Source organism: Protomyctophum parallelum (assembly GCF_964188405.1).
Source record: "Protomyctophum parallelum genome assembly, chromosome: 17".
Taxonomy (NCBI): domain Eukaryota; kingdom Metazoa; phylum Chordata; class Actinopteri; order Myctophiformes; family Myctophidae; genus Protomyctophum; species Protomyctophum parallelum.
Window position 1 is genome coordinate 45,860,853 of NC_139719.1, and position 15,000 is coordinate 45,875,852.

At 48.5% G+C, this 15,000-nt stretch overlaps 1 protein-coding gene across 1 annotated transcript in view; it reads right to left on the minus strand.

Annotated features, from left to right (window-relative positions):
• Nucleotides 1-15,000, minus strand: part of LOC310874810 (rho GTPase-activating protein 27-like) — a gene marked incomplete at both ends in the record, with an annotated part of 25,339 nt that overhangs the window by 6,448 nt on the left and 3,891 nt on the right. Inside the window, 3 exons of the mRNA XM_083787677.1 lie at nucleotides 5,093-5,173; nucleotides 7,839-7,983; nucleotides 8,741-8,964. Of these exons, the coding sequence (XP_083643803.1) occupies nucleotides 5,093-5,173; nucleotides 7,839-7,983; nucleotides 8,741-8,964 (450 nt within the window). The remainder of the gene's footprint in view (nucleotides 1-5,092; nucleotides 5,174-7,838; nucleotides 7,984-8,740; nucleotides 8,965-15,000) is intronic.

Sequence of the window (15,000 nt, forward strand, 5' to 3'; positions counted from 1 at the left end):
CGTTACCTCAGGGAGGGTTTAGGGTTTAGGGTTTAGGGTGATAACGTTACCTCAGGGAGGGTTTAGGGTTTAGGGTGATAACGTTACCTCAGGGAGGGTTTAGGGTTTAGGGTTTAGGGTGATAACGTTACCTCAGGGAGGGTTTAGGGTGATAACGTTACCTCAGGGAGGGTTTAGGGTTTAGGGTGATAACGTTACCTCAGGGAGGGTTTAGGGTTTAGGGTTTAGGGTGATAACGTTACCTCAGGGAGGGTTTAGGGTGATAACGTTACCTCAGGGAGGGTTTAGGGTTTAGGGTGATAACGTTACCTCAGGGAGGGTTTAGGGTTTAGGGTGATAACGTTACCTCAGGGAGGGTTTAGGGTTTAGGGTTTAGGGTGATAACGTTACCTCAGGGAGGGTTTAGGGTTTAGGGTGATAACGTTACCTCAGGGAGGGTTTAGGGTTTAGGGTGATAACGTTACCTCAGGGAGGGTTTAGGGTTTAGGGTCATAACGTTACCTCAGGGAGGGTTTAGGGTTTAGGGTCATAACGTTACCTCAGGGAGGGTTTAGGGTTTAGGGTTTAGGGTGATAACGTTACCTCAGGGAGGGTTTAGGGTTTAGGGTGATAACGTTACCTCAGGGAGGGTTTAGGGTTTAGGGTGATAACGTTACCTCAGGAAGGGTTTAGGGTTTAGGGTGATAACGTTACCTCAGGGAGGGTTTAGGGTTTAGGGTGATAACGTTACCTCAGGAAGGGTTTAGGGTTTAGGGTTTAGGGTTTAGGGTTTAGGGTGATAACGTTACCTCTGGGAGGGTTTAGGGTTTAGGGTGATAATGTTACCTCAGGAAGGGTTTAGGGTTTAGGGTGATAACGTTACCTCAGGGAGGGTTTAGGGTTTAGGGTTTAGGGTGACAACGTTACCTCAGGGAGGGTTTAGGGTTTAGGGTTTAGGGTGATAACGTTACCTCAGGAAGGGTTTAGGGTTTAGGGTGATAATGTTACCTCAGGGAGGGTTTAGGGTTTAGGGTTTAGGGTGATAACGTTACCTCAGGGAGGGTTTAGGGTGATAACGTTACCTCAGGGAGGGTTTAGGGTTTAGGGTGATAACGTTACCTCAGGGAGGGTTTAGGGTTTAGGGTTTAGGGTGATAACGTTACCTCAGGGAGGGGTTAGGGTTTAGGGTTTAGGGTGATAACGTTACCTCAGGGAGGGTTTAGGGTTTAGGTTGATAACGTTACCTCAGGGAGGGTTTAGGGTTTAGGGTGATAACGTTACCTCAGGGAGGGTTTAGGGTTTAGGGTTTAGGGTGATAACGTTACCTCAGGGAGGGTTTAGGGTTTAGGGTCATAACGTTACCTCAGGGAGGGTTTAGGGTTTAGGGTCATAACGTTACCTCAGGGAGGGTTTAGGGTTTAGGGTTTAGGGTGATAACGTTACCTCAGGGAGGGTTTAGGGTTTAGGGTGATAACGTTACCTCAGGGAGGGTTTAGGGTTTAGGGTCATAACGTTACCTCAGGGAGGGTTTAGGGTTTAGGGTTTAGGGTGATAACGTTACCTCAGGGAGGGTTTAGGGTTTAGGGTCATAACGTTACCTCAGGGAGGGTTTAGGGTTTAGGGTTTAGGGTGATAACGTTACCTCAGGGAGGGTTTAGGGTTTAGGGTGATAACGTTACCTCAGGAAGGGTTTAGGGTGATAATGTTACCTCAGGAAGGGTTTAGGGTTTAGGGTTTAGGGTGATAACGTTACCTCAGGGAGGGTTTAGGGTTTAGGGTGATAACGTTACCTCAGGGAGGGTTTAGGGTTTAGGGTTTAGGGTGATAACGTTACCTCAGGGAGGGTTTAGGGTTTAGGGTTTAGGGTGATAACGTTACCTCAGGGAGGGTTTAGGGTTTAGGGTGATAACGTTACCTCAGGGAGGGTTTAGGGTTTAGGGTGATAACGTTACCTCAGGGAGGGTTTAGGGTTTAGGGTGATAACGTTACCTCAGGGGGGGTTTAGGGTGATAACGTTACCTCAGGGAGGGTTTAGGGTTTAGGGTGATAACGTTACCTCAGGGAGGGTTTAGGGTTTAGGGTGATAACGTTACCTCAGGGAGGGTTTAGGGTTTAGGGTGATAACGTTACCTCAGGAAGGGTTTAGGGTTTAGGGTGATACCGTTACCTCAGGGAGGGGTTAGGGTTTAGGGTTTAGGGTGATAACGTTACCTCAGGAAGGGTTTAGGGTTTAGGGTGATAACGTTACCTCAGGAAGGGTTTAGGGTTTAGGGTGATACCGTTACCTCAGGGAGGGTTTAGGGTTTAGGGTTTAGGGTGATAACGTTACCTCAGGGAGGGTTTAGGGTTTAGGGTTTAGGGTGATAACGTTACCTCAGGGAGGGTTTAGGGTGATAACGTTACCTCAGGAAGGGTTTAGGGTTTAGGGTGATACCGTTACCTCAGGGAGGGTTTAGGGTTTAGGGTTTAGGGTGATAACGTTACCTCAGGGAGGGTTTAGGGTTTAGGGTGATAACGTTACCTCAGGGAGGGTTTAGGGTTTAGGGTTTAGGGTGATAACGTTACCTCAGGGAGAGGTTTAGGGTTTAGGGTGATAACGTTACCTCAGGGAGGGGTTAGGGTTTAGGGTTTAGGGTGATAACGTTACCTCAGGAAGGGTTTAGGGTTTAGGGTGATAACGTTACCTCAGGAAGGGTTTAGGGTTTAGGGTGATAATGTTACCTCGAGGAGGGTTTAGGGTTTAGGGTTTAGGGTGATAACGTTACCTCAGGAAGGGTTTAGGGTTTAGGGTGATAACGTTACCTCAGGAAGGGTTTAGGGTTTAGGGTGATACCGTTACCTCAGGGAGGGTTTAGGGTTTAGGGTTTAGGGTGATAACGTTACCTCAGGGAGGGTTTAGGGTTTAGGGTTTAGGGTGATAACGTTACCTCAGGGAGGGTTTAGGGTGATAACGTTACCTCAGGGAGGGTTTAGGGTGATAACGTTACCTCAGGGAGGGTTTAGGGTTTAGGGTGATAACGTTACCTCAGGGAGGGTTTAGGGTTTAGGGTGATAACGTTACCTCAGGGAGGGTTTAGGGTTTAGGGTGATAACGTTACCTCAGGGAGGGTTTAGGGTTTAGGGTGATAACGTTACCTCAGGGAGGGTTTAGGGTTTAGGGTGATAACGTTACCTCAGGGAGGGTTTAGGGTTTAGGGTGATAACGTTACCTCAGGGAGGGTTTAGGGTTTAGGGTGATAACGTTACCTCAGGGAGGGTTTAGGGTTTAGGGTGATAACGTTACCTCAGGGAGGGTTTAGGGTTTAGGGTTTAGGGTGATAACGTTACCTCAGGGAGGGTTTAGGGTTTAGGGTGATAACGTTACCTCAGGAAGGGTTTAGGGTTTAGGGTGATACCGTTACCTCAGGGAGAGGTTTAGGGTTTAGGGTGATAACGTTACCTCAGGGAGGGTTTAGGGTTTAGGGTGATAACGTTACCTCAGGGAGGGTTTAGGGTTTAGGGTGATAACGTTACCTCAGGGAGGGTTTAGGGGTTAGGGTGATAACGTTACCTCAGGGAGGGTTTAGGGTTTAGGGTTTAGGGTGATAACGTTACCTCAGGGAGGGTTTAGGGTTTAGGGTGATAACGTTACCTCAGGGAGGGTTTAGGGTTTAGGGTTTAGGGTTTAGGGTGATAACGTTACCTCAGGGAGGGTTTAGGGTTTAGGGTGATAACGTTACCTCAGGGAGGGGTTAGGGTTTAGGGTTTAGGGTGATAACGTTACCTCAGGGAGGGTTTAGGGTTTAGGGTGATAACGTTACCTCAGGGAGGGTTTAGGGTTTAGGGTTTAGGGTGATAACGTTACCTCAGGGAGGGTTTAGGGTTTAGGGTTTAGGGTGATAACGTTACCTCAGGGAGGGTTTAGGGTGATAACGTTACCTCAGGAAGGGTTTAGGGTTTAGGGTGATACCGTTACCTCAGGGAGGGTTTAGGGTTTAGGGTTTAGGGTGATAACGTTACCTCAGGGAGGGTTTAGGGTTTAGGGTTTAGGGTGATAACGTTACCTCAGGGAGGGTTTAGGGTTTAGGGTTTAGGGTGATAACGTTACCTCAGGGAGGGTTTAGGGTTTAGGGTGATAACGTTACCTCAGGAAGGGTTTAGGGTTTAGGGTGATAACGTTACCTCAGGAAGGGTTTAGGGTTTAGGGTGATACCGTTACCTCAGGGAGGGTTTAGGGTTTAGGGTTTAGGGTGATAACGTTACCTCAGGGAGGGTTTAGGGTTTAGGGTTTAGGGTGATAACGTTACCTCAGGGAGGGTTTAGGGTGATAACGTTACCTCAGGGAGGGTTTAGGGTGATAACGTTACCTCAGGGAGGGTTTAGGGTTTAGGGTGATAACGTTACCTCAGGGAGGGTTTAGGGTTTAGGGTGATAACGTTACCTCAGGGAGGGTTTAGGGTTTAGGGTGATAACGTTACCTCAGGGAGGGTTTAGGGTTTAGGGTGATAACGTTACCTCAGGAAGGGTTTAGGGTTTAGGGTGATACCGTTACCTCAGGGAGAGGTTTAGGGTTTAGGGTGATAACGTTACCTCAGGGAGGGTTTAGGGTTTAGGGTGATAACGTTACCTCAGGGAGGGTTTAGGGTTTAGGGTGATAACGTTACCTCAGGGAGGGTTTAGGGGTTAGGGTGATAACGTTACCTCAGGGAGGGTTTAGGGTTTAGGGTTTAGGGTGATAACGTTACCTCAGGGAGGGTTTAGGGTTTAGGGTGATAACGTTACCTCAGGGAGGGTTTAGGGTTTAGGGTTTAGGGTGATAACGTTACCTCAGGGAGGGGTTAGGGTTTAGGGTTTAGGGTTTAGGGTGATAACGTTACCTCAGGGAGGGTTTAGGGTTTAGGGTGATAACGTTACCTCAGGGAGGGTTTAGGGTTTAGGGTGATAACGTTACCTCAGGGAGGGTTTAGGGTTTAGGGTGATAACGTTACCTCAGGGAGGGTTTAGGGTTTAGGGTTTAGGGTGATAACGTTACCTCAGGGAGAGGTTAGGGTTTAGGGTTTAGGGTTTAGGGTGATAACGTTACCTCAGGAAGGGTTTAGGGTTTAGGGTTTAGGGTTTAGGGTGATAACGTTACCTCAGGGAGGGTCCACTGGGACCTGGATCCGTCTCTCAGGTAGTAGTAGGTCTGTCCTCGATCGTCCAATGACTTGATCCACTGTTGATCACATGACATCATCACATGGTCACATGACATGATCACATGACATCATCACATGACATCATCACCTAAATATGACGGCGCAGCACTGTTTGGCCAAACATTAGTTGTCCAGTTTTCCCATTTTTCACAGGTCCCATAGTGTGGAACGCCCTGCCTCTCCCCATTGGCTCTGGGTTAGATCCCATACTGTGGAATGCCCTGCCCAGGTCACTAACCTGCTCCTAGGAGGTCTACAGGAGACCACCAGGTCACTAACCTGCTCCTAGGAGGTCTACAGGTGGAGACCAGGTCACTAACCTGCTCCTAGGAGGTCTACAGGTGAAGACCACCAGGTCACTAACCTGCTCCTAGGAGGTCTACAGCTGAAGACCAGGTCACTAACCTGCTCCTAGGAGGTCTACAGACCACCAGGTCACTAACCTGCTCCTAGGAGGTCTACAGGTGAAGACCAGGTCACTAACCTGCTCCTAGGAGGTCTACAGGTGGAGACCAGGTCACTAACCTGCTCCTAGGAGGTCTACAGGTGAAGACCACCAGGTCACTAACCTGCTCCTAGGAGGTCTACAGGAGACCACCAGGTCACTAACCTGCTCCTAGGAGGTCTACAGGAGACCACCAGGTCACTAACCTGCTCCTAGGAGGTCTACAGCTGAAGACCAGGTCACTAACCTGCTCCTAGGAGGTCTACAGCTGAAGACCACCAGGTCACTAACCTGCTCCTAGGAGGTCTACAGGTGAACACCAGGTCACTAACCTGCTCCTAGGAGGTCTACAGCTGAAGACCAGGTCACTAACCTGCTCCTAGGAGGTCTACAGCTGAAGACCAGGTCACTAACCTGCTCCTAGGAGGTCTACAGATGAAGACCAGGTCACTAACCTGCTCCTAGGAGGTCTACAGGTGAAGACCACCAGGTCACTAACCTGCTCCTAGGAGGTCTACAGCTGAAGACCAGGTCACTAACCTGCTCCTAGGAGGTCTACAGGTGAAGACCACCAGGTCACTAACCTGCTCCTAGGAGGTCTACAGCTGAAGACCAGGTCACTAACCTGCTCCTGGGAGGTCTACAGCTGAAGACCACCAGGTCACTAACCTGCTCCTAGGAGGTCTACAGGTGAAGACCACCAGGTCACTAACCTGCTCCTGGGAGGTCTACAGATGAAGACCAGGTCACTAATCTGCTCCTAGGAGGTCTACAGATGAACACCAGGTCACTAACCTGCTCCTAGGAGGTCTACAGCTGAACACCAGGTCACTAACCTGCTCCTAGGAGGTCTACAGGTGAACACCAGGTCACTAACCTGCTCCTAGGAGGTCTACAGCTGAACACCACCAGGTCACTAACCTGCTCCTAGGAGGTCTACAGGTGAAGACCACCAGGTCACTAACCTGCTCCTAGGAGGTCTACAGCTGAAGACCACCAGGTCACTAACCTGCTCCTAGGAGGTCTACAGCTGAAGACCACCAGGTCACTAACCTGCTCCTAGGAGGTCTACAGGTGAAGACCACCAGGTCACTAACCTGCTCCTAGGAGGTCTACAGCTGAACACCAGGTCACTAACCTGCTCCTAGGAGGTCTACAGCTGAAGACCACCAGGTCACTAACCTGCTCCTAGGAGGTCTACAGCTGAAGACCAGGTCACTAACCTGCTCCTAGGAGGTCTACAGCTGAACACCAGGTCACTAACCTGCTCCTAGGAGGTCTACAGGTGAACACCAGGTCACTAACCTGCTCCTAGGAGGTCTACAGCTGAAGACCACCAGGTCACTAACCTGCTCCTAGGAGGTCTACAGGTGAAGACCACCAGGTCACTAACCTGCTCCTAGGAGGTCTACAGCTGAAGACCACCAGGTCACTAACCTGCTCCTAGGAGGTCTACAGCTGAAGACCACCAGGTCACTAACCTGCTCCTAGGAGGTCTACAGGTGAAGACCACCAGGTCACTAACCTGCTCCTAGGAGGTCTACAGCTGAACACCAGGTCACTAACCTGCTCCTAGGAGGTCTACAGCTGAAGACCACCAGGTCACTAACCTGCTCCTAGGAGGTCTACAGCTGAAGACCAGGTCACTAACCTGCTCCTAGGAGGTCTACAGGTGAAGACCACCAGGTCACTAACCTGCTCCTAGGAGGTCTACAGCTGAAGACCAGGTCACTAACCTGCTCCTAGGAGGTCTACAGCTGAAGACCACCAGGTCACTAACCTGCTCCTAGGAGGTCTACAGGTGAACACCAGGTCACTAACCTGCTCCTAGGAGGTCTACAGGTGAACACCAGGTCACTAACCTGCTCCTAGGAGGTCTACAGCTGAACACCAGGTCACTAACCTGCTCCTAGGAGGTCTACAGCTGAACACCAGGTCACTAACCTGCTCCTAGGAGGTCTACAGCTGAACACCAGGTCACTAACCTGCTCCTAGGAGGTCTACAGGTGAACACCAGGTCACTAACCTGCTCCTAGGAGGTCTACAGCTGAAGACCAGGTCACTAACCTGCTCCTAGGAGGTCTACAGATGAAGACCAGGTCACTAACCTGCTCCTGGGAGGTCTACAGCTGAAGACCACCAGGTCACTAACCTGCTCCTAGGAGGTCTACAGCTGAAGACCACCAGGTCACTAACCTGCTCCTAGGAGGTCTACAGCTGAAGACCAGGTCACTAACCTGCTCCTGGGAGGTGTGGCAGGTGAAGACCCAGGTCCCGTCGGGTTCCGTGCTGAGGGTCCAGCCTTCGGGAGCGTTGCGGTCCAAGCTGGCTCTGGGGATGACCGGCCGGACCACGTGGCCCAAGCTGTACTCCTGGGCGGGGCTGTTGGGATTTGATTGATTGATTGAATTAATGCTCATATTCATATGAGAATATCCTCCTGAAGCTATGAGTGAAAGTATTCATATGAGGTATATTATATACTGTCTATATAGAACTACACATCCCACAATGCACTGGGCCATCTAGTCTTTATATACATGTCTATGGGCTGGTAGAGTACATATAACTACACATCCCACAATGCACTGGGCCATCTAGTCTTTATATACATGTCTATGGGCTGGTAGAGTACATAGAACTACACATCCCACAATGCACTGGGCCATCTAGCCTTTATATATAATGTCTATGGGCTGGTAGAGTAAACATAGAACTACACATCCCACAATTCACTGGGCCATCTAGCCTTTATATATAATGTCTATGGGCTGGTAGAGTACACATAGAACTACACATCCCACAATGCACTGGGCCATCTAGCCTTTATATATAATGTCTATGGGCTGGTAGAGTACACATAGAACTACACATCCCACAATGCACTGGGCCATCTAGTCTTTATATATAATGTCTATGGGCTGGTAGAGTACATAGAACTACACATCCCACAATGCACTGGGCCATGTAGTCTTTATACATGTCTATGGGCTGGTAGAGTACATAGAACTACACATCCCACAATGCACTGGGCCATGTAGTCTTTATACATGTCTATGGGCTGGTAGAGTACAGAGAACTACACATCCCACAGTGCACTGGGCCATCTAGACCGTTATATTATATGTGTCTATGTTACCTGTGGGCAGAGACGTGGCTGAAGTCGTAGTCCTCCGCGGGAGGAGTCAGAGGAGACACGTGGGAGTCGTAGTCCTCCGCGGGAGGAGTCAGAGGAGACACGTGGGAGTTGTAGTCCTGCGTGGGACTGTGGGGAGAGCCCGGGACACTGCCGTCGTCCTGGAGCGCTGCAGGGGGGAGGAGCCTGTAGTCCTCTGAGGGGTAGTCTTCATCCGGGAGGGGGGGCTACGGGGGGACAGAATATTAGTATTATTATTATAATATAGTCTTCATCTGGGAGACCCCTTTTACCCGTCTGTAAAACTGGTTCGGGCATCTGGTTAGGATGCCACTCGGGCGCCTCCCTAGGGAGGTCCTCGACGCATGTGAGGAGACCCCGGGGCAGACCAAGGCGCAGTTGGAGGAAATACATCGACTCTCTGGCCTTGGAACGTCTCGGAATCCCCCAGGAGGAAGTCACTAATGTTGCTCGGGAGAGGGAAGTCTGGAGCTCTCTGGTGGAGCTGTTGCCCCCGCGACCCGACTACGGATAAGCGATTGAAGATGGATGGATGGATGGATGGTAAAACAACTGCCCTTTTACCCGTCTGTAAAACAACTGCCCCTTTTACCCGTCTGTAAAACAACTGCCCTTTTACCCGTCTGTAAAACAACTGCCCCTTTTACCCGTCTGTAAAACAACTGCCCTTTTACCCGTCTGTAAAACAACTGCCCTTTTACCCGTCTGTAAAACAACTGAGAGGAGAGGAAAGCATTTAGAATTGCATTTTTTTTTACAGACGGGTGTCTGTAAAAAAACTGCAATTCTAAATGCATTCCTCTCCTCTCCTCTCCTCTCCTCTCCTCTCCTCTCCTCTCCTCTCCTCTCCTCTCCTCTCCTCTCCTCTCCTCTCCTCTCCAATTCTAAATGCATTCCTCTCCTCTCCATTCTAAATGCATTCCTCTCCTCTCCTCTCCTCTCCTCTCCTCTCCTCTCCTCTCCTCTCCTCTCCTCTCCTCTCCTCTCCTCTCCTCTCCTCTCCTCTCCTCTCCTCTCCTCTCCTCTCCTCTCCTCTCCTCTCCATTCTAAATGCTCTCCTCTCCTCCCCACGCACGCACGCACGCACAGAGAGATGTCAATCATGTCACTGCAAATTCATACCATCTCAGAGTCTCCTAATCCGTGTTGCTTAAATGTGACTGAATCCTATCAAGGGATTTGTAAAGTATACTAAATGAATCAGCATAATTATTTTATTCCTATAACTAGTTCAGAATGAGGACAAGATTCTTAACCCATTCAGGGCGGGAACCCCTTTTGGTGTTTTGAAGCATTGTGTTGAAAAATAGCAGATCTACAAGCTCTCTAGATCTGCTATTTTTGACCTGACCACTGACACAGAAAGGAGGTATTCTCAGAAAACTGTCTGGACTCAGAAGACATTTTATGTTATTTTCGACGTCACGTCTAAATGGGTTAAGAGTTCTAGAGGAGCTCCGGAGACGCGCTGAGAATAGAAGCTGACCCACATGTGGGTCTGACGCCCAGAACCAGAACCAATAGAAGCTGACCCACATGGGTGGGTCAGCTTCTATAGTGGCACCCATATTCTATAGTGGCCCACCCATATTCTATAGTGGCCCACCCATATTCTATAGTGGCCCACCCATAAGCTCTGATGATGTCATGTCAATAGACATGTAGTGGAATGTCTATTTCCATGACATTATCAGCTTTTAGGGTCCTGAACCCAATAAATGTTTTCCTGCACAGATTGTTGCAGTATGTTATAGAGCACCGGAGTCCTGACGTCACTCGCTCATCCCTTCCATTCCCCTGGTTCTAAAGTCCTGACGTCACTCGCTCATCCCTTCCATTCCCCTGGTTCTAAAGTCCTGACGTCACTCGCTCATCCCTTCCATTCCCCTGGTTCTAAAGTCCTGACGTCACTCGCTCATCCCTTCCATTCCCCTGGTTCTAAAGTCCTGACGTCACTCGCTCATCCCCTCCATTCCCCTGGTTCTAAAGTCCTGACGTCACTCGCTCATCCCTTCCATTCCCCTGGTTCTAAAGTCCTGACGTAACTCGCTCATCCCCTCCATTCCCCTGGTTCTAAAGTCCTGACGTAACTCACTCATCCCGACGATTCCCCTGGTTCGCGGAAGTAATTTCTCTATGGAGAATAACATGGGGTGATCTTAATATCGTCTACTATAAGCGTTGTGGTCCAAAAATAAACAAGCTGTCTCTGCGTTATTGTCAGGGAGGTGTCTCTGTATCGTTATATTGTCAGGGAGGTGTCTCTGTATCGTTATATTGTCAGGGAGGTGTCTCTGTATCGTTATATTGTCAGGGAGGTGTCTCTGTATCGTTTGCAACAGTCAGTCACTCATATATGATACAGTCTGCTTCTAGCGAAAATCTAACTAATTCAGCAGCAGTAACATTAGCGTTTTCTCTCAGTCACTTGATTCTTCATATCCATATGAGTGAAGCGGCCGGGGTGACATGTTTATTTTTCAAACACAGTTGTTATATGAGGCGACCTAAAATCGCCTCAATGGGGATTTCAATGCAACTAAACAAATACATGAACCTGGGGACTGACGCCCTCTACTGAAAGTGACGTCAGACTTCGGTGCTCTATTCTTCCGCCGTAGCCTGAAAACCCACCTTTTCAGACTCCATCATGGCCCTTAGCACTTACCCTAAACCCTTAGATAGCATTTCTGTTGGATTATATAGCATTTGATACAGACTTATAGCATGTTATGTAGACAGCACTGTAATTGTATTGTATGTAGTCATAGCACGCCATAGTACACATATATAGCATAGTAGTAAAGATGTATAGTTTATATGTATAGTGTATGTATAGTTTCACTATATAAATATTCCACTGTTACTTTCTTAGCTTACGCATGTTTCATGATAAATGCTTTTTATGTGATGTATTCCCATGCTTTGTTCTTGCTTAAATGTAAGTCGCTCTGGATTAAGAGCGTCTGCTAAATGCCTAAATTGTAAATTGTAATTGTAATTCTGTTGAAGATTAGATCGGCGAGGTTGAACAATGACATGCAGCGCTACGGAAGATTTCTATAAAAAAAAACATGAGTAAAAACGTTTAAGATATCTTCTGGAAATGACCATGACGTGTTGTTGTGTACAGATGTCACTGAGGTGACCACCGAACTACAACATGACGTCACTGAGGTGACCACCGAACTACAACATGACGTCACTGAGGTGACCACCGAACTACAACATGACGTCACTGAGGTGACCACCGAACTACAACATGACGTCACTGAGGTGACCACCGAACTACAACATGACGTCACTGAGGTGACCACCGAACTACAACATGACGTCACTGAGGTGACGACCGAACTACAACATGACGTCACTGAGGTGACCACCGAACTACAACATGACGTCACTGAGGTGACCACCGAACTACAACATGACGTCACTGAGGTGACCACCGAACTACAACATGACGTCACTGAGGTGACGACCGAACTACAACATGACGTCACTGAGGTGACCACCGAACTACAACATGACGTCACTGAGCCGCGGTGAAGAGCAAACCACCGCCACCGCTCCAGCCCTTCTCTCTGTTTTTACTCACCACCGCTCAACGTTATTTCGCGGTGGTCGCAGTGGTCAGCTCACCACGGTAAATCCAGACTATGAATAGTATGAATAGGTATACGAAACAGGCCAAGAAGTCCAGTGGGTAGCGGTATATTTATAGGCTGATTTCTTGAAAGGTTTCAGGTGTCTTCCGTTGGCCGTTTGGTCAAGTTCTATATCTGTGCACACAAGCACACATCAAATCAAATCATCTCAGTCCCGTGCTCAAGCCAATCAAATCATCTCAATCCCGTGCTCAAGCCAATCAAATCATCGCCGTGATTCACAACCAACACACAAAGCTGGGCATAAGGAGGGGCTAGCGCCCCCATCCCTTCAGTGATGCTTGTGGAACTCGACTCCGTCTCGTTCCTGACCGCATCCCTGTCGTGGCAATAATCACGTTAAACGACAACTTTAGTTTTTTTCATCCAAGGTTCATGTTTTAGGTTGTTATTAGATAAACTAAAAGGTGAGTGTTAAATGTTTTTCATTTGCTGCTTTCTTTCGTTTTAGGGATTTTAGCAGTTTTTGACAGGGGGGCGGGGGCATTCGAGCATGGGGCTAAATATGTATTTTTTTACAACATTTTATGGTGATTTATTTTTGTATCATTTACTATAGTCCTAATAAACCCCAATAAATTACATCTGGCCACAGCAGATCACAGGATCTACTGAATGTGAAGGTAGCCTACTGGGGGAAGGCTTATACTGTGTGTATAGGCTCAATATGTCAGTTTGTAGACATACAAAGATCTTGTGATCTTTTGTGGCCAGATGTAATTCCCTGGGGTCTATTAGGGCTATAGTAAATCAAATCAAATAAATCGCCATAATATTTTGTAAAAAAATACATATTTAGCCCCATGCTCGAATGCCCCCCCCCCCCCCCCTTGTCAAAAAGAGCTAAAATCCCTAAAACGAAAGAAAGCAGCAAATGAAAGAAAATGAACACTCACCTTTTAGTTTCTCTAATAACAACCTAAAACATGAACCTTGGTTGAAAAAAACTAAACTTGTCCTTTAAGCCTGGTGTAATATTGCTTAATTATACATGTGTACTATAAAGTGCTATGACTACATAGACATGCTATGTCTATACAAACATAATGATGACCCCGGCATGGCCACTGGCCCTGACGACCCCCCAATGACCCCCCCGTCCCCGTCCCCCCCGTCCAGCAGAGCATGTGAGCGGAGTGGAGCGAGGAGCGAGCGAGGAGCGGAGCGCGGGGATTTTGACGTGAGCGCAGAGCGGGTTTTTAAATGGGTCAGATTGACTTCCGGAGCGAGAACTGTCCTCCGCTCCGAGCGGCTCGGAGCGGAGGACAGTTCTCGCTCCGAGCCGCTCCCAGCCGCTCGGAGCGAGAACTGTCCTCCGCTCCGAGCCGCTGTGCATAATTATCGTTTTTTTTTATTGTGGTTCTGCTTCTGTCACTGGCGTTGAACTTGGTTGCGGCATGGTGCTCGCAGTGGTACATTAAAATAAATACCATACTTCGGTTGATACATTTGAACTGGGCCTGTTTTAATTATTCTATGATATTTAAAATAACGAAATCAAGCTAATTTACATCATGCTACATCATGCTGAAACGAAGGCCTTCAGGTTTAATTAGCCAATTTCAGGAAAACAGCATTTTATTTTCCCCCCGTCATTTCTTTGTGCTGAGCGGAGCGGGCATCTGAGTGTAGCCTCGGAGCGAGCACGGAGCGGGGAGCGCTCCATGCGTAAATGAAGGTGAGCGCTGAGCGAGCGGGGAGCGGCGTGGGGGGAGATGAACGTGAGCGTGGAGCAAGCGTAACAAAAGCCGTCGAGAGCGAAGAGCGGAATTATCGGCCGCTCCGCTCCGCTCACATGCTCTGCCGTCCAGTGATATGAGTGACCCGATTGGTCCATTTGCAGCTGAAATATGAGCTGCTCTGGTCCTGTAATGGAGGGACAGACAGAGAGGACTTTATTATGAGCTGCTCTGGTCCTGTAATGGAGGGACAGACAGAGGACTTTAATATGAGCTGCTCTGGTCCTGTAATGGAGACACAGACAGAGGACTTTAATATGAGCTGCTCTGGTCCTGTAATGGAGACACAGACAGAGGACTTTAATATGAGCTGCTCTGGTCCTGTAATGGAGACACAGACAGAGGACTTTAATATGAGCTGCTCTAGTCCTGTAATGGAGACACAGACAGAGGACTTTAATATGAGCTGCTCTGGTCCTGTAATGGAGACACAGACAGAGGACTTTAATATGAGCTGCTCTGGTCCTGTAATGGAGGGACAGACAGAGGACTTTAATATGAGCTGCTCTGGTCCTGTAATGGAGGGACAGACAGAGGACTTTAATATGAGCTGCTCTGGTCCTGTAATGGAGGGACAGACAGAGGACTTTAATATGAGCTGCTCTGGTCCTGTAATGGAGACACAGACAGAGGACTTTAATATGAGCTGCTCTGGTCCTGTAATGGAGGGACAGACAGAGGACTTTAATATGAGCTGCTCTGGTCCTGTAATGGAGGGACAGACAGAGGACTTTAATATGAGCTGCTCTAGTCCTGTAATGGAGGGACAGACAGAGAGGACTTTAATTCCATTAAAAGCACAGCCAGTGTATTTGCAGCTCTCCCAGCGGGGCGC